This window comes from Lissotriton vulgaris, chromosome 8 (assembly GCF_964263255.1).
Source record: "Lissotriton vulgaris chromosome 8, aLisVul1.2, whole genome shotgun sequence".
NCBI lineage: Eukaryota > Metazoa > Chordata > Amphibia > Caudata > Salamandridae > Lissotriton > Lissotriton vulgaris.
In genome coordinates this window covers 104,567,626-104,589,749 of record NC_141696.1, presented here as the reverse complement: position 1 = coordinate 104,589,749, position 22,124 = coordinate 104,567,626, and the positions used below count along the sequence as shown (strand labels likewise).

The 22,124-nt window shown below is 46.4% G+C and overlaps 1 protein-coding gene across 1 annotated transcript in view; it reads left to right on the top strand.

Moving 5' to 3' along the window:
* Positions 1 to 22,124, top strand: part of LOC147693543 (protein sel-1 homolog 3-like) — a 413,447-nt gene that overhangs the window by 35,533 nt on the left and 355,790 nt on the right. The window contains exons 2-3 of the mRNA XM_086933234.1: positions 3,034 to 3,105; positions 13,559 to 14,114. Of these exons, the coding sequence (XP_086789360.1) occupies positions 3,052 to 3,105; positions 13,559 to 14,114 (610 nt within the window). The 5' untranslated portion in view covers positions 3,034 to 3,051. The remainder of the gene's footprint in view (positions 1 to 3,033; positions 3,106 to 13,558; positions 14,115 to 22,124) is intronic.

Genomic DNA, 22,124 nt, shown 5'->3' with positions numbered 1-22,124 from the left:
TCAGCATGCTGTACGTATATAGATCTGTATGCTGAATATATTACCTCATAGAGGCCAATTAAGGTGGATAGGTCCGTAGTGCCGCGAGCCATACGGAAGAAATCTTATACCATATCACATCAGTGACCCAACCTGAGCGCACTGTGGGGACGAGTCTGAGGCTACTGCCTCAAAAAATAGGGGGAACAAAAATCTTAAAGCCAGAAAGACGGGATGTTCCCCTGCAGTCAGTAGCGGAGTGTGCTTAATAGCATCTGATTGCCTGGAAGACAAAAAAATAAACAAACAAACAAACAGATATCACAGAGTTCTGTACACAGGATTTGGTTACGGAATGTCAAGGGTAAACGTAGATGAAAAAACCTAGTATGTACTCTCGGTTGGTTGCTGACGCTACTAGCGTACGACCTACCCTGATCTCTACTACCAATGGAGTGTTTGGCAATAGAAGCAGGAAGCGGTTAAGATGTTTTCCTTCTACAGCAGGCACGAGAACTTCCTAGGCCGTGTGCTACAGTATTGCCTATGCACACAATAACAGCAATCCTTCACAGTTGTGTACAGTTATGACACATAATTTAAGGAAAGGCCAAAGTCAACAGAATAACACAAAAATCATTAACGCAGAGGTGCTTTATGAAGATTTATTGGTTCCACAACCAGCCAACACGTGTTTCGTCGCGTGGGAACAGTGTCTTCGCGACTCCTCAGGGCTGCGATATAGGTAAACTTGTCAATAGGTCGCTCTACCAGTGATATTTCCGACCCTGCAGGGCTCGTGCCCATGTGGAATAGTGTCTTCAGTGTGCAGTAGTCAGGTAGAGAGAAATGTTCCTTCCATGAATGTAGTCAACTCCAATGTAAAATTACGTCTAGGCGTCTGTTTGAGCAAGGTAAGCTCCGGTCAAGTAAAGGTGAGCATAAATCCCGGGAGAGGATCCAAACCGGCTCCCACTAGCGCGAGTAAGCAGCAAGTAGTACTGGTCTATGTGTATCAGGAATTCCTCGTCGGGTGCTCCCAGGTCGCCGTGTTCCAAGTATAGGACCTAGGCCGTGTGTCCAACTCCCGGCGGGCAGCCAACCCCTGCTGTGCACGGCTTTCAGCTGTGTACAGAGTGGGGTTGGCCACAGGGCTTGGCCTGCGCCGAGGCCCTAAGGCCAACCCCCCATGGACAGCCCAACCCCACTGTGCATTGCCTTGGACTGTGCGTGGAGTGGTATTGGCGGCAAGGGTCCTGCATCCAACCCCCTGCAGGCAGCCCACTTCCAATGCTGCATTGCCCAGCCCCTATTTTTTAAAAAGTTTTTGTGATCCTCAGGTGTCCTGCAGGAGACAGTGAAGTCCGTGGTACTCCCAGAGCTCGCTGGCTCCCGTGGGACACTGGGCCCACTGGGGGTCCCTCTAGGACATCCCTGTATGGTCCAGGGGGTCAGGGTACCTCTACCATGCACCCTTATACTTCATTTTATTTATTTTCAGGACACTGGAACTGTGTCCGCATGTCCTGAATGAAGGCTACCATATTTCTCTCCCTGTTGTGCCCAGAGGTGATCATTGGTGAAAAAAAGCCATCTCGACCAATCCGATGGCCCCATTTTTTAATTTGCACAACTGTGAGACTTTTGCGAAGCCAACCGTCCAGATATACAAATATTTTTTAACTTTAATTTCTCAAAATCACTAAACAGGTTTACACCAACTCACAAAAAGCATGCTTTCTAGATATACTCTAATGCCAAATTTGGTGTAATTTAGTTCAGCTGTTTTTGCTGTATCACATTCCAAAAAGGTCTATGCAAAATGCATCGGGGTTTTGCATTTTTTGACCCTCCTTTTCCTCAGCTCCAGCTTGATTGATCACCCCAAAATGTTCCAGGAAGAAACTAAGCAAAAAAGTGCACTTCTCTTGAAAGGCGGGAGCTTAATTTCTCCTGCTGCAGGAGGACATTCACTGTTTCTTGGCCGCATTCTCTCAGGCAGGGGTGTAGTTTTGTCCTCCTGCCTGGCGGGAGCCTTTGTGCTCCTGGCTGAGATGGGACCAATATTGTCAGCCCTAGGGAATGGGGTCCTTGAGACCAATACATGGTTTGGGGTGGTGGGTCACACACAGGTCCCCTATCCCCTTGTAATAAAAACATTTTGTCAGGCCCCTGGGGGTGGGGCATCCTTGCCGATATGGCTTGGGGTAAATAGAATGCAGTGACCCCTTGTGGCCTGGCCTACCTGGGGAGGGAGTCTAATTAAAAATTCTAATTCTACAAATCTTTAATATTACATCTGGCACAGCAGTATTACTGCAGTTATACAAAAAAAAAACCATTGTTTTTGGCCCCAGGGCGGTCCGTCTCGAACCTCCCTACAAGGCATAGGGGGACAGGGTTTTCCTAGCCTGCCCCCTATAGATATATATTTTTTTCAGGACTGCCAAACATTTTTGTTGATGTGAGGCAGCCAATCAGATCTTATCATTTGATTTGTCAGTCCCACGGTACCCCCGCTTCTCTAGAAATGTATCAATTTTGAACCGTAATTACTCAAAAACTACTGAACTGTTTTACCCCAAATCAGAAAAAGCATACTTTCTGTGTAAAGATCTAGCTTTCTGCTTAATTTGGTATAATTCTGTTCAGCCGATAGGGCTGTAACTGTGTCTAAATTCCATATGACAAATTGCATGTGTTTTGGGCCCTCCCCTTTTTCTCTGCCACCGCTCGATAGATCACTCTGAAACTTTCTAGGAAGTAGCTAAAGTGAACAAACCTTTTTTTTGGTCATTTCTGTGAAGATACAACAAATGGCGCAAAAGTTAGTAGCAAAACTAAAGATCCACTTCCTGGGGAAACATGGTCCTAGCTATAACTACTCAATTGTGACTGCCACTGTATTGCACTTTGCAGAACTAAAAGCCTGTAGGTGCTAGAAAAGGCTGAAAGAGGGGATTTAAGAAATCATATCACTCTATTTTTGATTGGCTCAATAAAAGCATGAGTCATTCTGCCACACTGACACTAATGCTCTCTTGTTTTTCTTAGGCTGTGACATTGGTAGAAATGGAAACTCAGGTCTGGATGAAGCTTGCAATTGGGTGCATTTTGTTCTGGCAGGTAAGGACATAGAAATACAGACCGGATTTTACTATATTTGGGAAAATAATTATATTATATTGTATCCTTAATACAGCGTTTCATGTCCATTGTTGGGTGCTAAAGTGCATTTTCGGGTGGGTTCCAGCAACACCCAGAGAAGCTTGTGGTTGCATTTTATGTGATGCTGTGTGGGAAGCATTTTGGTGTTGTGTGATTGAATGGCCAGAGAGTGCTCTTATTTTGTCTCGAGGTGCCTAGAAGTGTGATGGGGGAGGTAGTGTGAGAGATTGGCTACCTGGTAGTCCAGCTTGGGGAGGACAAGGAGCTGAAACATAGGCAGTTACACAGCACCAACCTAGGCAGGGGGCAGTGCAATGCTGTGTGTGCACTCTCACATTTCTGGATTTGCATAAAAGGTTCAAGCAAGAACATCACTCACCCTCTTAAAAGTTAATTACTCAAATGATCTGTAGTGTCTGTATCATAGGATTCATCTATAATCCACAAGCTGACTAAAGAGAATTCAGGACTCAGCCACAAGATTACTTTTTCATCTAAAGACATAAAAGTGCATATCCCCTGCCTTGAAGGCTCTCCACTGGTTACCAGTCACAAGAAGTTCTTCATTCAAACAGTTATGTATCATGAAAATACAATGCATAATGAAAGCCCTGGATTCCTCCAGTTGTAAATCAACAAATTCTCCCCACCTAAGTACTTAATTTCAGACTCACTCCACAAATAATCATCTCACCTAACAAATCGAAAACAGTTGGTGGCACTACATTCTCTGTACAGGCTGCCAAATTATTGAATTCCTTCTCAGCAAAAAATGAGAACACGACTGACAACCATCTAGAATGTAAAAGAATGGTTAAAGGCTGGCTACTTCCAACTGGACCATCATGGATTCCCTGATGCAGATGCATCATCGTCTGCAGAGCACAAACAAAGCCTGATATGGCCACAATCAGAAGTTTGGGACAATTTGTAGAAATCCCATGAAAAGCCTCAATCAATCCTACTTTGCGCTTAAACATCTTCTTACCCAAACCCTGTATAATCAGGGGTGTAACTAAAGTACTATCAAAGACTCAAATAATCGACTTTTCCATCATCTGTTCAAGTATGCATGAAATCCAACAAGCCTCTCCCACAATAATGCATAATGCTTACACAAAACAACAAGGACTTTGGTTTCTGATGATCCACTAGCTACAGTCCTTTGCATATCCTGTATCCTTATTCTGCTCCCAGTCCACATTTCACTTCGGTATCCAACTTCTATACAAAGCTGCAACCCTCCGGCTCACGGTTCTGTTTGCATCTGGGTGAACTGCCCTATTTCCACTCCTAGCCCCTAACTGCTGCTTCTCATAATTTGGAAATCACTTGACTACAACCTTTCAATCTTCTAAGTTTTCTAAGACCCTCTATTCAACCAATCACCCACACAAATTTACAAATCCAACCAGTGCTAGCACTGACAACTAAGTTCCTAGTAAGAGCATCCACCACACTATCTATTTACCCCACTGATCCTTTGCAAGAACCAATCTCCCACAATATCCCCCACCCCCCTATATACGGCATCTAAACGCCTTTGATCTCACGTCAAACAAACTCTGGTAATGTATGAAAGGGCTACTTCTGAGACCGCAGCACTAAAGTCGACAACAAAAAACTCAAAATGAACCTCTAAACTTGGGTTCCGGATTATCGCGCTACTCGCCATATGGCGTCTCATCGCTTCATATGGGGCAGTAAGCGCTATATAAATGCTATGAAAGTACAATACAGTGCACTCAAAACAGATAATTAGAGAATATCCAGTAACCTATGCATGCAAGGTTCAGAAGTTGCCAAAAGGGTAAAATCATGGCAAAAGGGCCAAAAATAAGGGAAGTTGAGCCTTGCCAACTGCTAACTTTACCCACCCTTAACTTCTACTAAAAATGTCCTGGTGGTCTGAGTAAATGCTACTAATGCTCCCTTCTCTATTGTGATGATGGAGGATGTAATGGGATTCAACGGCTTAATACAGAACCAATGTGGGTCTCTATCATCCTAGGTAGTACAGATGGTCTAATATTTAGTATTTACATATTTTATTTGCATTGGGGTTTTAACACCACAGTGTCTAAGGATTTTTTATGGGTATCAGCGGTAACATTCTCTCAGTGTCAGGGGTGGACAGTATTACACATTTCGTTAAGTCTTATTCTTGGGAGGGACGCGGGAACTCTCCTGTCCATGCTTTGGTTTCACAGCATTCGGGCTATGCAGAAATGATTCCAAACCATAGGTGGGATGGAAGCGAAGGATTAAATGGTGTTTAGCTCCATACTAAGATGTAGGGATGGAATCTTCTGTAGCCATGTTCAGCCATAAAATGCTTGCTACTATAAGTTATTCAAATAGCAGCCTATGTTGGAAGAATGACCAACATTGTTTTAAGTGCTTAACCTAGACCTCAAAACTTGGGCAAGGGGCACCTCAGAGCTCACCTTTTGGTAGAAAGGGCCAGCTACATAGATAGCTAACCAATGTCAGAGAAAAGGAATTGTTTTTTACCTGGATAACCACAAACATGTTAAGAACATGGTATAAGGAAATAGTCTTTGGAGTGGTGATAATTCATTAACCACTTTGGATACAAAGGGTTAAGATTAAAATGTCTTAGTCATTCACTGAGATGTTTCAGGGAGAATCTAGAAAGATTCAATACCAAAAGATTAAATGTGATAATAAATATGTGTTAAAAGATTCAGCAAACCAAGATTATAGAGGGGAGGACCTTAGCACCTCCAGGGTGTTCCTTGGGCTGATGGGACAAGGGTGGAGTCAATTTCCTCTGTACATGGGGCAGGTTATCTGTGGAGACATTGCAGGGCTTCAAATGTGTTTCAGTCTGAGGAGTTTTCAAAAAGAGTCCTGTTCCTAGACTTTGGTGATGTGTGTGCTCAGGCGAATGAAGTCTGCACTGCATCTGGTCTTGAGACTTTCTCTAATTGGTGTCAAGGTGTGTACAGGTATAGTTTGAACTTACCAGAGGTTTGTTACTTTTATGGTCAATGCGCCTAAAGTCTCGTCTAAAGATGTGATATGAAAATAGCACCTTGGATTAGGGTCTGGAGATTAGTAAGGTTCAGCTGGGAAAGAATATTTATTATTCCCTAAACGTCTAGTTCTGTCCGACTGTGTGGCAACTGTGGAACCGGTAAAAAGCTAATTACACAGAGTAGACGGAGATCTATCACAATATGCTGATTTCTTGATGAAGTTTAACTGGAACCTGGGTTATCAACTTATGACTTTTGTGAAAGTTTCAGAAAGTTCCGTTTCTATTTAATGACTCAGCTTGACCTCAATTCACCAAGGTCAGGTGGACATTGGATGTTTATTTCCAATCTCTTTCTATATGTAGTGACCCCTGACCCTGCTTGCAGGACATGTCACTCCCCTGCTGCCGCACAGCTCCACCCGTGTCCCAGCGCCTCCCCCGCTGCCAGCCCGTTCCCGCCGCTGCTCCCCTGCGGCCCGCCTCCTTGCCACCCCGCTCCCGCCTCCCAGCTGCTCCTCCCTCCCTACCCGCCTCATATAAGGGTCGCTGCGCAACAGCAGGAGTGACCCCTGACCCTGCTTGTAGGACAGGTCGCTCCCCTGCTGCCGCACAGCTCCACCTGTGTCCCAGCCCCTACCTCGCTGCCAGCCCGTTCCCGCCACTGCTCAAATAGCGGCTGCTGCGCGACAGCAGGAGTGACCCCTGACCCTGCTTGCCTCGCTGCCAGCCCATTCCCGCCGCTGCTCCCCTGCGGCCCGCCCCCTCGCCACCCCGCCCCGCTCTCAGCTGCTCCTCCCTCCCTACCTGCCTTAATAAATGCCAGCCGCAGCGCAGCCATGTGCAGCGGGTGTGCCGTTGGCGCGCCAGAGGCAAGCCCGTCTGCGCCCGTACGTGCCTGGACCGCGCCCAGCACCAGAACCCCTGGACCCCGCACACACCACAACGCCAGACTACGGTACGACACCAGCACTCTCCTCGCACTCAACACCGGCCGTGATAACCGGTTCTTCCAGGCTGCCCCGAAGCGACCCACGGACCTTTCTGTTGCCGCACCTGCAACTTCACCTGCAACAGAACCACCGAACCTCCAAGGACCAGACCCAACCACCTTGCTGCATCCTCCTCAACACCCGCTCCGCACGCAAACACGCCGTCGAGCTCTGGAACCTGCTCGACACTTCCGCCCCAGACGTTGCCTTCCTGACCGAGACCTGGTGGAACGACTCCTCCGCGCCCGACATCGCCATAGCCATCCCGGACGGCTACAAGATCACCCGCAGGGACCACGCCAACTGAACTGGAGGAGGTCTAGCCATCGTCTACAAGGCCACCCTCCAGTGCTACACCCACGCAGACGAAACCCTCAACACCGCCGAACACCTGCACTTCCGGATCCACATCGACCCCAACACCACCCTCCGAGGAATTCTGGTCTACAGACCCCCCGGACCCCGAGCTTAGTTCTGCGACTCCATCGCCACCTCGCCAGCACCTATCCACTCGCCTCCATGGACAACATCCTCCTCGGGGACCTGAACTTCCACCTCGAGAACAACAACAACGCCAACTCCGCCACGCTCATCGACAACCTCACCAATCTCAGCCTCGGACAACTCGTCACCGCACCCACCCACGCCGCTGGCCACATGCTTGACCCCGTCTTCGCCACAAGCATCCACGTCTCCTTCAACCACACCACCAAACTCCACTGGACCGACCACCGCTTCATCCATTTCACCTTCCAGAAACCAACCACGCACCACCGCACCCAACAGCTGCACCGCCGCAGCTGGAGCAAAGTCACTGAAGACCAGCTGACCTCCACCCTCGCCCAGAACGCTCCCACCAACCCCACCGACCCAGACGTCGCCGCCAACAACCTCAGACAGTGGATCGACGACTGCGCCAACACCCGCGCCCTGCTCATGAAACCCTCCAACAACCACACCAGCAAGAAAGCCACATGGTTCACCAAGGAGCTCCAGACCTCCAAACGCACATGCCGGAAACTGGAGAAGAAATGGCTCCACAAACGCACACTGGACAGCCACACAGCCCACAAGGACGTCATCTGCAGACATCACCACCTCATAAGAACAGCCAAGAGATCCTCCTTCAAAGCCCGCCTGGACAACAACGCACACAACAGCAAAGAGCTCTTCAACATAGTGAATGAACTCTCCAACCCCAGCGCCAACACCAACAACATCCCGCCCTCACAAGATCTGTGCAACTCACTGGCCACCTTCTTCCACGGCAAGATAGCCGACATCCGCGACAGCTTCAACACCACGACCACCCTGACAATGCCAGATTACAACACCCCCTCGAACACCACCAGCACCAATCACCTGACCTTCTGGTCCAACGTCAACGACGATGAGACGCGCAAGGCCATGAACTCTTTCCACTCAGGATCACCATCGGACCCCTGCCCTCACCAAATATTCAACAAAGCAGACGCAACCATTGCACCCCAACTACGGAAGGTAATCAACATCTCCTTCCAAACAGCGACATTCCCGGAAAGTTGGAAGCACGCCGAAATCAACGTCCTCCTCAAGAAACCCAAGGCGGACCCTAAGGACCTCAAGAACTTCCAGCCCATCTCCCTGCTCCCCTTACCGGCGAAGGTCATCGAGAAAATCACCAACATGCAACAGACCCACCACCTTGACGACAGCAACATCCTAGACCCGTCCCAGTCCGGATTCAGACAAAACCACAGCACCGAGACAGCCCTCATTGCCGCCACGGACGACATCAGGCGCCAACTCACAACGGCGAGACATCAGCCCTCATCCGCCTGGACCTGTCAGCCGCCTTCAACACGGTCTGCCACCCAACATTAAAGACACGCCTCCAAGAAGCCGGAATCCGAGAAAAGGCCCTGGACTGGACAACGTCCTTCCTCTCCGGCAGAACCCAGAGAGTCTGCCTCCCACCCTTCCGATCTGAGGCAACCGACATCTTCGGCGTATCCCAGGGTTCATCCCTCAGCCCAACCCTATTCAACATCTACATGGCCCCCCTCACACAAGTGGCCCGCCAGCACGACCTCAACATCATCTCCTACGCCGACGACACTCAGCTCATCCTCTCCCTCACCAAGGACCCGCACACCGCCAAAACCAACCTCCACGAGGGAATGAAGGCTGTCGCCGAGTGGATGAGGAGCAGCCGTCTGAACCTGAACTCGGACAAGACAGAGTTCCTATCCTTTGCCCCACCCCCTCTGCCTGGGACGACTCCTGGTGGCCGACCACACTGGCAACAACACCGAGACCCACGGACCATGCACACAACCTAGGATTCGTCCTCGACTCCTCCCTCTCCATGTCGAAGCAGATCAACGCTGTCTCCTCTGCCTGCTACAACACCCTCTGCATGCTCCACAGGATCTACAAATGGATCCCGACCGAAACAAGAAGAACGGTGACCCAAGCCCTCATCAGCAACAGACTGGACTACGGCAATGTACTCTACGCAGGAATCCCTGCCAAACACCTACGATGACTACAACGCATCCAAAACGCCTCCGCCTGACTGATCCTCAACATCCCTCATCGCAGCCACATCACCCCCCACCTGAAACACCTGCACTGGCTTCCCGTCAACAAGAGGATCACCTTCAAGCTCCTCACCCACGCACACAAAGCACTCCACAACACCGGACCAGCCTGCCTGAACAGCAGACTCAGCTTCTACACCCCAACCCGCCAGCTCCGCTCCGCCAGCCTCACCCTCGCAACCGTCCCCCGCATCCAACGAACAACCTCCGGCGGCAGATCCTTCTCCTTCCTCGCCGCCAAGACATGGAACACCCTCCCTACCCACATAAGGCACACCCAAGACCTGCTCACCTTCAGAAGACTCCTCAAGGCCTGGCTCTTTGAGCAGTAGCAGCAACCCCCCCCCAGCACCTTGAGACAGGTAAGTAGTGCGCTTTACAAGTGATTGATTGATTGATTGATTGAAGTCTCCTTAAACAGTCCGGATTCTACAAACTTCTGTATTCCTGTAAGGTCTGTAGTTTCTGGCAGTGCCTGTATCCTCCTGCAGTCTTTTCTACAGGTATGTCTGGGGTCTCTTTCACTGGTCAGGCTTCTTAAAGTCTTCTCTAGTCCTGTAGAATATGTGGTCCCCTCTAATCTCTATAGCCATCTGTAGTATTTTCTACAGGCATGTCTGGGGTCTCTTTCATAAGTCAGGCTTCCTAGAGTCTTTCGTAGTCCTGTAGAATCCACGGTCTCCTGTAGCCTCTGTAGTCTTCTGCAGTCTTTTATACAAGCATGCCCGAAATCTCTTTCATCAGTCAGGATTCCTAGAGTCTTACGTAGTCATATAGAATATCTAGTCTCCTGTAGTCTTTATAGCCATCTACAGACTTTAAAATGGATATGTCCGGAGTCTCTATCATCGGTTAGGATTCCTAGAGTTTTCTCTAGTCCTGTAGAATCTGTGGTCTCCTGTTGTCTCTGTAGCCTTCGTCAGCCTTTTCTACAGGTATGTCTGGAGTCTCTTTCATCGGTCAGGCTTCCTGGAGTCTTACGTGGTCCTGTAGAATTTGTGGTCTCCTGTTGTCTCTTTAACCATCTGAAGCCTTTTCTACAGGTATGTCTGGAGTCTCTATCATCAAGAGATATTCTCTTCCTCACAGGGCACATTGGTCTTGGCAAGCAGTCAGGTGTTTGGGCTCCAGGCTCCAGGACAGGTGGTCTTGGCTTCACTGGGGGATGTCCCCTCACCCAGGAGGAAGGCTAGCAGGCCTTGGCCCCCAGTCCTGGTCACAGGCAGAAGTCGGGAAACATCCTTTACAACGCAACTTTTACCACGCAGTGCCTTTACGACACAACTTTTACAACGCAAACCATTACAACGCATTGCGCTGGGGGGCGCTCTAGGATAGGGAATACGTTTAATTTACTATCCAACACCTTCACTAGTGTCCATGGGGACTGGAGTTGGAATAGTAAATTAAACTATTCACTATCCAGCACCCCAAAGCGCTATGCGTTGTAAAGGTTTTCGTTGTAAAAACCGTGTTGTAAAGGTATGCGTGGTAAAAGCATATGTTGTAATGTCATACATCCGCAGAAGTCTTGCAGAGCTTCTCCTTCTCACACAGCCCGTCTGGCTGCTTGGCAGGAGACACATTTTTGGGGCCTCAACCTCCCCTTCTTATAGTCCTTTCCAGGACACCAAATGTAATTTAGGGTCTGGGACTTTGAAGTTTTATATTTAGGTTCTGCTTCTCCTTTTCATCTTCCTTCACAAAAGAGGACTTCACAGCACACAGGACTCAGAATATGATTGTCCACAACACAATTCATGGGAATGACCAGAGTTCACACCTGGATGTCAGCCACAGTGATATACACATCTAAACTTTATTCCCAGACCCCCAATCCTATTCTTTCTGATTCTCTTATCAGTCCCATCTCCCTTCCTGAGAATTGTCCAGGCCTCTTCTTTGTGATTTATCACTAATGAAAGAGCAATATTTTGATTTGCAAAAGGAGTGTCTTCCTTTTCCCTCCAGTGTGTCCCACCCAGTCAAAATTAATGCAGCAATAAACAAATCTCTCTGAGGGGATTTTTCTCCTCCTCTTGTCTTTACCAGGCAGGCCTGTGCTTCCTGAAATGGTGCCCATGATCCTCGATACAGTGTACCACTGCGGGCACACTCACTCAGTGTACATTCACAGTGCTCTTTCTGTTCAGCACTAATAGCTCCATGCATTGTACCCTCACATGTACACATGGTTTCAGCACACACTCTCAGTCTATGTGCACTGTTCAGCACTGGCCTTCCTATCTTTAACCAGGGTGCCTTAAACCAAAACACACACACTGCCAGCATACACACTCACTATGTGCACACTGCATAAGTGTTCACCCTTCAGGTATTTTACTTCACACAATCACACATACACTCAGCGCATGCTTTATTCACACAGGCACTGCTTATGCACTACATCTCTCATGTATTGTATTCCTCCCGGCATACATACACCCATTCCATGTATTAACCCCACATGCACCGCACAGTTCTACTCCATCTTTTTACTTTACCCTTCCCAGGCACACATACAACCAACGTATCTACTCTTCTCTGCGCAGCACTCCACATAGTACCTGATTTAGGCCAATGGTGAGTTAAGCACACAGCAGCGGAACTTTCAAAAAGATGAGTTAGCCTGTAGGCCTCACTTTAGAGACACAGGGTAAAAAGGTCCTGTCACTACTACTGATTACTACACGGTATACTGCCACCACAGCGTACATGCTGCTTAATGCCTGTAGTGCTTTGGGCGTCCCTCACTTTTCAAAAAGTCTGCTATCCATGAAACAGGCCTATGTCATGGTGCACATGCATGTTTGCCAATGACAAAAAATCTGCATTAGGGGCCCAGACAACAGTACAATTGGGCACTCAGGACAGGGGTACACATCTTCACTATGCAGAGGACTTTTCAGTACTAACAGGCAACACCTCCTCTGAGCGCTTAAAGAAATGCATTTTACACTCTCAGCCTAGCTGGGTACAACAAAAGACAGACAATTGATGAACAGAATGCATAAGAAATCAAAACATCCACCCTAGTCAAGAGATCTGGGTTACATCCATCATTCTTTTGTTCACCATGCCACCCCAGTTTAGACCTGGCTATATTCAAATCATTCTTGACCCTGTGCCTCATGGGAACAGTCCAGCCCCAACTGGCAAGTCAGGTCCTCCCTGGACCGGAAACAAGCATCCTAGGACCGGTTTTGGGGTTTCACCCCTCATCAGCCAGGATAGCTTGAATCCAGTTTTCAAATGCAATTGTTAACGACATTGAATGTCATCTTCAAAGGATTGCAGTAGGAAATATTGAATCCCAATACTGATGAGGCCGGATATCATTAACACCATATCAAAGGACAAAATATCGAAAGGTAAGTGCATAGAGGGAGATAAGGATTTACTATTCTTTAGTCCACATCTATGTAACTTGTTATGCTACCAAGGTACTTCTATGTGGAACTGGGTATAGAAAATATATAGAAATTTACCTTTCAGAATGTTGTCCCTCAATATTGATGTAATGTTATGCTGTGTCTTTGATATTTGAGCTTCAATATTCACAGCCTACACCCTTGAAAGCTAGTAAGTAGTCCACTGTTAGCAATTATACTAACAAATGCATAATTCATTTCTGATTTTGTGTCGTCTTCTGATCTCAATTCCACATACCAGGCTGTGGTGGAAGAGGGTTCATTGTACCAATGTGGGGGTATGGTAAACTCTCATAATTCCTTGTTACAGTTCTAACTTTAAATCAGCCCTACCTTGTGTTGTTGTTTACTTTTATAATTCTATACTTTCCCTGAATTTCTAACATTGATTTTCTTTTCTTTAAGCTCTACGCACAACACAGTCAATACTTTGAAGATGGCCAAGAAGTGGAGAAGCCCTCCATCCAGTTTCTCAACGCCCCTCAGGTGCCTGTGCTCGGATACCCTTTGCAAGTTCTCTATTATTGTCCAAGGAGGCAAATCGTGGTCTTTGAAATTTTGGCTTCATCTTTGACGAAGTCTTCAGTACCTGTCTTCAAGAAGCGTTGGGTGTGTGGCCCTCATGAGACTAGGCGACAACGCGTGGTCAAGCTGGAGTTCCCTGATCACATGGTGTTCAGGGAGGACTATTTCATTAAGCACTCCATCTATATCCTCGATGTGCTAATAAGAGCCTGGATAATAGAGATCCGGGACATGTCACTCCTTTTCGGTTCCTCAGTCTCCTCGTTGGAATCGGATAGTTCTTTCCAAAGTGCAATTGCCAAGACCTTCAGCTTCCTCCACGCACTGACCCCTTATAGCAGGCCTTACAAACAGCACACGTGCACTTTACGTTGGGACCAAGAAATGATCTGGAGAATTTGGAAGGACCGATTAAACCAGTGTCCGGCTGAGGAAGGTAAGAAGACTAAAAGTCCTAGAAATTATGGTTTCATTATGTTGATATACATTTTATATATATTTTCAGAATTTTTCACCACCTCTACACAACCTTGTGGAGAGGATCTCTGTGACATTCAAGTTTGAGTGTAGATTACTTTGCACACAGGGGCCAGACTGAGACTAAGTATTCTTATCAGAACCATTTTATAGATAGCCTGAAAGACCCAATAATCATCTCATTGGAATTGCAGAAGGAGCTTTGATGTAGAATTACTTATAAATATGTTTATTATGTGGGGCCTACATCTTGTTATGCAATATCATACTGATATTGACTCATACATGCTGAAATAGATAGTAAAATGCATATTATAATAGGATTATACGACAATGTTGAATTTCCCCACTTGGGAAAAATAACATTATTTACCTAACTAATTTTTTGCCTAATTTTTCTTAGTATTACATTTTAGATTGTGCTTTTCTGTTTTGCATCTATTTGAAAAGTTGAATTCAAAGTCGATCTATTATATTTCTATTCTTCTAAGATGGTGCCCACACTTTCCATTGTTCTAAGATCTATGTCATTGCAGTCTGTTTATATTGTTTATGGATTTACTTTTAAATGTTGTTTGGGTATTTTACTCCTGGCCTGTGAACAAGGAGAATAGTCTCCGAAACGCGTTGGTAGCTTGGTGTTGCCAAATAAAATCACGCTTGTCAGGATGAGAAGACTTGTGATATTCTCTTTTAGTGGAGAAAAGGAATTTTGGAGTTTGTTATATATATATATATATATATATATATTCAAGCTCCAAGTTTGTCCAACAAACATAGACACACTCAAACAGCACCTGCAGACAAGGCTGTATTTATTGAGTGCGAGCGAAGACCAGTATGTCGTCCCTTTTAGCAGCTTTCCTGTCGTTCTCGCCTGACGCGTTTCAGAGTGAAAACTCCTTCCTCAGAGGCACCGACAGGTCAGGATGTGCATTGCCTGACACACCCTCTTTTTAAATCGTTAATGCCACGCCCTTGGATAGGAAGGTTGGCATGCTGGGATTTGTAGTGTCAGGAAAATAAAGTCCTCAGATGGATGCACGATTAGACTGCTGGTACGTTCAAAGCTCTGGATGAGCCCAGACATCTGTGTTCGCTCCTATCCCAAGGTGTTGTTCTACAAAGAGACCCCATTTATACAAAGTCCCGTGGCCCCCACTTTACCGGGGTGGTGCTTCTATTGCGGCAGGACGGTCGCGTAATATTCAAGCTCCAAGTTTGTCCAACAAACATAGAAACACTCAAACAGCACCTGCAGACAAAGCTGTATTTATTGAGTGCGAGCAAAGACCAGTATGTCGTCCCTTTTAGCAGCTTTCCTGTCGTTCTCACCTGACGCGTTTCAGAGTGAAAACTCCTTCCTCAGAGGCACCGACAGGTAAGGATGCGCATTGCCTCGCAGTTTTCAACCCTTGAAATAAACATCTGTGTATCCTGACTGTGGTCCGTCTCCTATTTGCCTGGAGGGTTCTGAGTGGACTAGAACCTGAAGCGGCTGTTTTGGGAGTTTGCGCAGATATATATATATATATATATATATATATATATATATATATATATATACATACACATATCCATACTAATATAATAAAGAGAGAGCCCAAACCTTTGAGGCGGGTAATCTCAGGAACCACAGCACCAATCACAACACCCAATACAGCGTTGGAAAGGGCAGTTGCAGCAGAAGGATATAGGCTATGCAGACGCCCACCATATACATTTAAAAGGTAAAAGAGCTGTTTCAGCAAAGTAGTCCCTTGTGGGCGTGTCTGTGTTGTGCTGTGGGCGTGTGCTGGCGGCGTGACAAATGCTGGGGGCTTGTGGTACGTTCCGCCCTTCATGCCATGTATCATATCGTTTGCTAATCCCACCCTCCTCCCTTTAAATACCCCTGCACCCCATAATCATAACCCACCCTTACTCCTTAAAATACCCCACACCCTTAAACACTAACCCATCTTAACCCTATAAATATACCCTGTACCCCAAAACCCAAACCTATCCCTAAACCCTAAAAATACCCCTGTACCCGAAAACCCAAACCTAGCCCTGAACCCTATAAATACCCCTGTACTTCAAAACACAAACCTACCCCTGAACCCTAAAAATACCACTGTACCCCAAAACCCAAACTTACCCCTGAACCCTAAAATACCCCTGTACCCCAAAACCCAAACCTAGCCCTGAACCCTTAAAATACCCCTGTACCCAAAAACCCAAACCTACCCCTGAACCCTAAAAATACCCCTGTACCGCAAAACCCAAACCTACCCCTGAACCCTAAAAAGTACCCATGTCCCCCAAAACCCACACCTAGCCCTGAACCCTAAAAATAACCCTGTACCTCAAAACCCAAACCTACCCCTGAACAATAAAATACCCCTGTACCCCAAAACCCAAAACTAGCCCTGAACCCTAAAAATACCCCTGTACCCCAAAACCCAAACCTAGCCCTAAACCCTTAAAATACCCTTGTACCCCAAACTCAAACCTACCCATGAACCCTAAAAATACCTCTATACCCCAAAACCCAAACCTAGCCCTGAAGACTAAAACTACCGCTGTACCCCATAACCCAAAACTATATCTGAACCCTTAAAATACCCAAACACCCCAAAACATATACCTCATTACCCCAAAATATATACCCCTATACCCATACTTACCTTATCCAAACATTAAAAAAAAACATGCTTTTACCATTCATGCATTTACAACGAATTTTGTTGTAAATGTATGCGTGGGAAAAGCATATAAAATGTAATGCCATAAGCTCTAATGGCATTGCGGAGTCATGGTACTTTCGTAATGAAAGTATGCGGAGTGATGGTATGCGGAAAGAAAGTTGCGGAATAATGGGTGTTTACCCACCCCCAGTAGGTACATTGGTGGCACGGCGGCCCACATCTCCAGCAACATACTCATATTTTTTCACCATCCATTTGAAAAATGCAGAGGTCTCTCTCATTGATGGCCAGCACCGACATACACTTTTAGCAGGGCCGGACTGGGAACCAGAACCGGCCCTGGCAAAGTGCTCGGCCGGCCCCCCTCTCCCCCTCCGGGAGGAGAGGGGAGGGGGGGAGAGGTGCGACCGCGCACTGTGACAGGGCCGGTTTTCGGCCGTTTTTGTTACAGGGCCGTTTTTGCAGCATAACAGCCCTGTAACAAAAACGGCTCCAGGGGCCCAAAACCGGCCCCAACCATGCGGCCCACCGGGGGATTTGCCGGTGCCCTCAACGGCCAGTCCGGGCCTGACTTTTAGACACACCTCCCACCACAAGTTCTAGAATTGTGAACTTTAGAGTTGGGGAGCTACGTTTGAATCTCGGCATCAGCTCAACATCCTGTGATTCCAGGCACATCGCTTTGTCTCCCCGTGCCTACCACAAATGAATGTGTTCTTCTGTAATGTAAATTGTTGCCATGCCATGATGTCGAGTTCGCGCTTTATAATATTGCAAGGAAAAATAAAGTAGGGAAACTCGAGTTCACACACTACTGAATGCGCACTTTTAAGTGCATCAGCAGTGCACTGTGAATCGGAGCGTTTCACAGGTCTGTCACAGATAAGAAATGCTATCAAAACGAAATCCTACAAAACAATATACTAGTGGCCGGCAGCAATTCATACCCGGATAACGTCGGGACGGGCTGCTAGTATATATATAAAATTCCACAATCCTGCTTCTCCAGGGATCCCCCAAGACACAGGCACAGACCACACCGTGTTGTTTGGATTTCAAAGTGCCGTTTATTGCATTCCAATCTCCAGCATCTTAAGATGACCAGTGCCCAGCATTACGCATTTCGTCGGTGAAACACTGATTTGATCACATGACGTGCTCAGGGCCAATGCGCATTAAATACAAGTGCAATAGGTGAAAAAAATTTACACACAGCCCGCTATTTTTTTCCAACATTGCATAGAAATAGAAGAAACACTTCTATATATTGCATTTTGATACCAGTAAAATAGATAGTATTTGACGGACTTAAGTATGTGCAAAAATTGCAGTGAATAAATAAATATGGGCAATAAAGTGCAAGTGCAAAAAATCTAATTTGCAATTTTAAATGTTCACTAGTTATTGTTGCAGAATAACTGTTGTTATTAAAATAAAATTCATCAGAGAAGTCGGTGCGATGCATATATTCCTTCCAGTATGATTAATTTCCTTATATGACCCATACATACCTATTCAAGTGAATAAACATTGTGTATTATCGCATATAATGTAGGTCTGGCATATATAAGTCATATTGCTGGATATCAAGTAAGGTCTCCCTTACATCATTGTCAAGTGCTAAAAACCATATCATTGGGGAAACTCAATAACCCCAGTTCCATCGTGTCAAAAATAAAATCAATCAAAAACTTAACAAAGCCATTAACATACAAATTATCTTTCTCAAAAAACCACCATAAATATCCCCGGCTCCTGCCCCGTTAAAAGACTGGTAAGATCAGAGGTAAAAATCGGATTTCTCCAGATAAAAACCCATGAAAGAACCCTGTCTAAAAAACGCACTAAAAACCACGGGATAATATATATTCCAATTGAAATTGCTCCCACAATTGAAGACACCCCACACAATGTTTCTGATTCACCATTTATTGCTTGGCAGGCTGCAGCAGGAACAGGTACGGCTCCCCCGCGTGAAGTCTGCCATTCGCCATATACGTTTCAAGTTTCCCCTTGTTCACTGGCTTGGCTTCGTGGTGTAAGTACAGCTATGCAGGATCTCTCGCACCTGCAGTTATTCATATAGTCCCGCTCCCTTGGGAGCGTGCCTCAGTGCACTATGGGTCTTGTAGTTTAATTGGTTTTACTCCGTAGTGGTGCCGCTGTACAATGCCTCCTTGAATTCAATCCCGTTGGGTCGCTGGTTAGGCCACAGCTGAATGTTGCATTGTTTGTGCCTCGCCAAACTGGTATTTGTGGATATAAATATATCCACAAATACCCAGCGAATAGTTTTGTTTCACAAGAAAAACACTGGTGCTGTGGCCTCTATACACAAACGTGTTTATTGCAACACAGTCCCTACACTTTTCAGAGTTGCATCACTCCTTTATCACAGGCCTGTGAGAAAGGAGTGATGCAACTCCGAAACACCTAAATTATAAATCCCCGGGGAGGTAGTGGTCCCTGAGGATTGGGGAGGGTCCGCGAGCCCCCCTTATGTAAATAAAGCCCCCGGGAGGTGGCGGTCCTAGGAGCTGCGGGGAGCCACATGCCCCTGGGCACAAATTATAAAGCCCCAGGGAGGTGGGAAATATCCCCCTGGACCTGGCCCATCCGGGGGTTTTAAAAAACAAAGCGCAGGAGCCCGCTCTACGTTTTTTAACATTTTCGGAGGGATTCGTGCACCCGGCACGATCCTGCCCGAAATCATTTTTAAAAAAAAAGCTTTTTTGGGGCCTTGGTGTCCCTGTAGGACCCCCTGAGCAGGCCTGGGTGGTAAGGGTGTTTTTACTCTGCCCCTTTTCTTCTTTTTAATGTTCCACTCACCTTTTTCCTTCTTCCTCGGGACCGAATCACAAGATGGCTGCCAACACTTACTGATTTGAAGTGTTGGCAGCCAATCAGAGGCAAGCTTGTGCTCGGGAGGGCTCAGCCAATCAGATCTCATAATTCTCGAATATTAATATCTGTAAATTTTTAAATATCTCAAAAACTACTGAACAGATTTAAACCATTTTAAAAAAACTTGCTAACATGGAGAAAACACGTTTTGTGACCCCCCTTTTTTCTCGGCCCCTGCTTGACGAATCACCCTGAAACTTTCAAGACAGGAGCTGACTTGAGTGAACAATTAGTTTTGAAAATTTTGTGGAATCCGAGAGACCTCAATCTGGGCAAAAGAAGAATAAACAAAGGAAGCACTCTCCCAGCTCAACGATAGAACATGTTATATCAAAAGCAATGTTTCCAATCTTAAAATGATGTGCAATGATTTTTATTTAAAACTATTGGCATGGAAAACTAAAGGTTTGATTAACATGCAGGAATTTATATTCCTGAAAAAAAGAAATCCTACAATACCAACTATTTATTTAATTCTGGAAGTGCACAAAGACTCAAGCAAACCTCCAGAAGGCCGATTATTTCAGCCAGGGACAGTCTACTGGAGCTTACCTCTCAGTATGTGGATTATTTCCTACAGGAACATGTGAAATCCTTGCCATCCTACATAAGGGACGCAAGTGATTTCCTGAATAATCTTTTAAATTTCCAATGGAAAAGTGATTACTTCCTTATGGCACTAGATGTGACATCCTTTTATACAAGTATTAAACACAATGATGGAGTTAAAGCGCTAGTGCATTATCTAAAACGAAGACCAGAACAACAAACGAAGCACAGACAAATGTTGGTAGAAATTGTAGTATTTTGTCTGGAAAACAATGTATTCATGTTCAACAATGTACTCTATCAACAAACAAGAGGGGTTGCGATGGGAGCCAGCTTCTCCACCCGGCTATGCATGTCCTCACATTGGCTTGTGGGAGGAGCTGGTTCTGGGAGCAAGACACAGCCAGTATGTACAGAGCAACATCAGGCTGTGGCTTCGCTTAATTGATGATTTGTTCATGGTCTGGGAGGGTTCACACCATCAAGCAACTGAGTTTGTAAATGCCATCAACGAGAATTAAATTAATTTACACTTTACTTCCACCATTAGTGATGTCACAGTGAATTTTCTAGACACACAAATGTATATACTAAATAACAACATTGAGACTTGGCTATATATCTTAAAGAAACGGCCGGAAATTCGGTTTTGCATGCCACAAGTGCCTATCCAAGGCACCTGATTAATAGCATATCTATTGCGCTAGCCTTAAATTTGTTATTTAACCCACTAGCAATCAGCCTCACAATCTAATTATTTCTCTAAATTGCACTGTCATTTCATATTATTGATTACATATCTGAAAGGTTTGTCAAAGTATCGTTGCCTTAGACAATAGCACACTGTGCAAATCATAATAACAAAAATGACCATACTATTTTCTCCCTTAACCCTGTGCCCATTTACTTTCTGTGTAGGCTCCCCGCATCTACCATTCTTCATCCTGTCATATTTGCTCATTGTGCAGGATATTCCTTCAGATTGTTTAGTAAAGTGCTGCGTATGACTTGAAAGTGTGACTTGAAAGGGGATTGTTCGACTGAACTTACTGGCGTTTGGAGCTCCGTGTGCCCTTTGTGCGTTCTGCCAATCAACACCTTGCCGGACCCGCTGCGCGGGTCCCGCTGCGTTGTGTGACTCTCTCTGTGCGGGAAGAGAGGGGGAGCCTGTCTTCGTTTTCATCATCGGACCTTGGACGCCGGCGGGGCTGCGAGCTGCCTAACAGGGACTCCAGTGACCAGGAGTCCCTGCGTGCACCACCTGTGGCCGCTCTCCCTGCCGGCTCTGCCTCTGACAAGTGGACATTAAAACCCAGCGCCTCCCTTGCCTGGTGGGATTGTTCGACTGAACTTACTGGCGTTTGGAGCTCTGTGTGCCCTTTGTGCGTTGTGCCAATCAACGCCTTGCCGGACCCGCTGCGCGGGTCCAGCTTCGTTGTGTGACTCTCTCTGTGCGGGAAGAGAGGGGGAGCCTGTCTTCGTTTTCAACATTGGACCTTGGACGCCGGCGGGGCTGCGAGCTGCCTAACAGAGACTCCAGTGACCAGGAGTCCCTGCGTGCACCACCTGTGGCCTCTCTCCCTGCCGGCTCCGCCTCTGACAAGTGGACATTAAAACCCAGCGCCTCCCTTGCCTGGTGGGATTGTTCGACTGAACTTACTGGCGTTTGGAGCTCCGTGTGCCCTTTGTGCGTTCTGCCTCAGTCTCAAATGTTGAGACTCAGACGAGTCAGCAGCAACATAGGGGACCTAAACGAAGCACAGGCAGTCAGCAAAACTAGATTTTTGGAGCAGGGATATTCAATCAACAGGGCAATTTCAAAATCT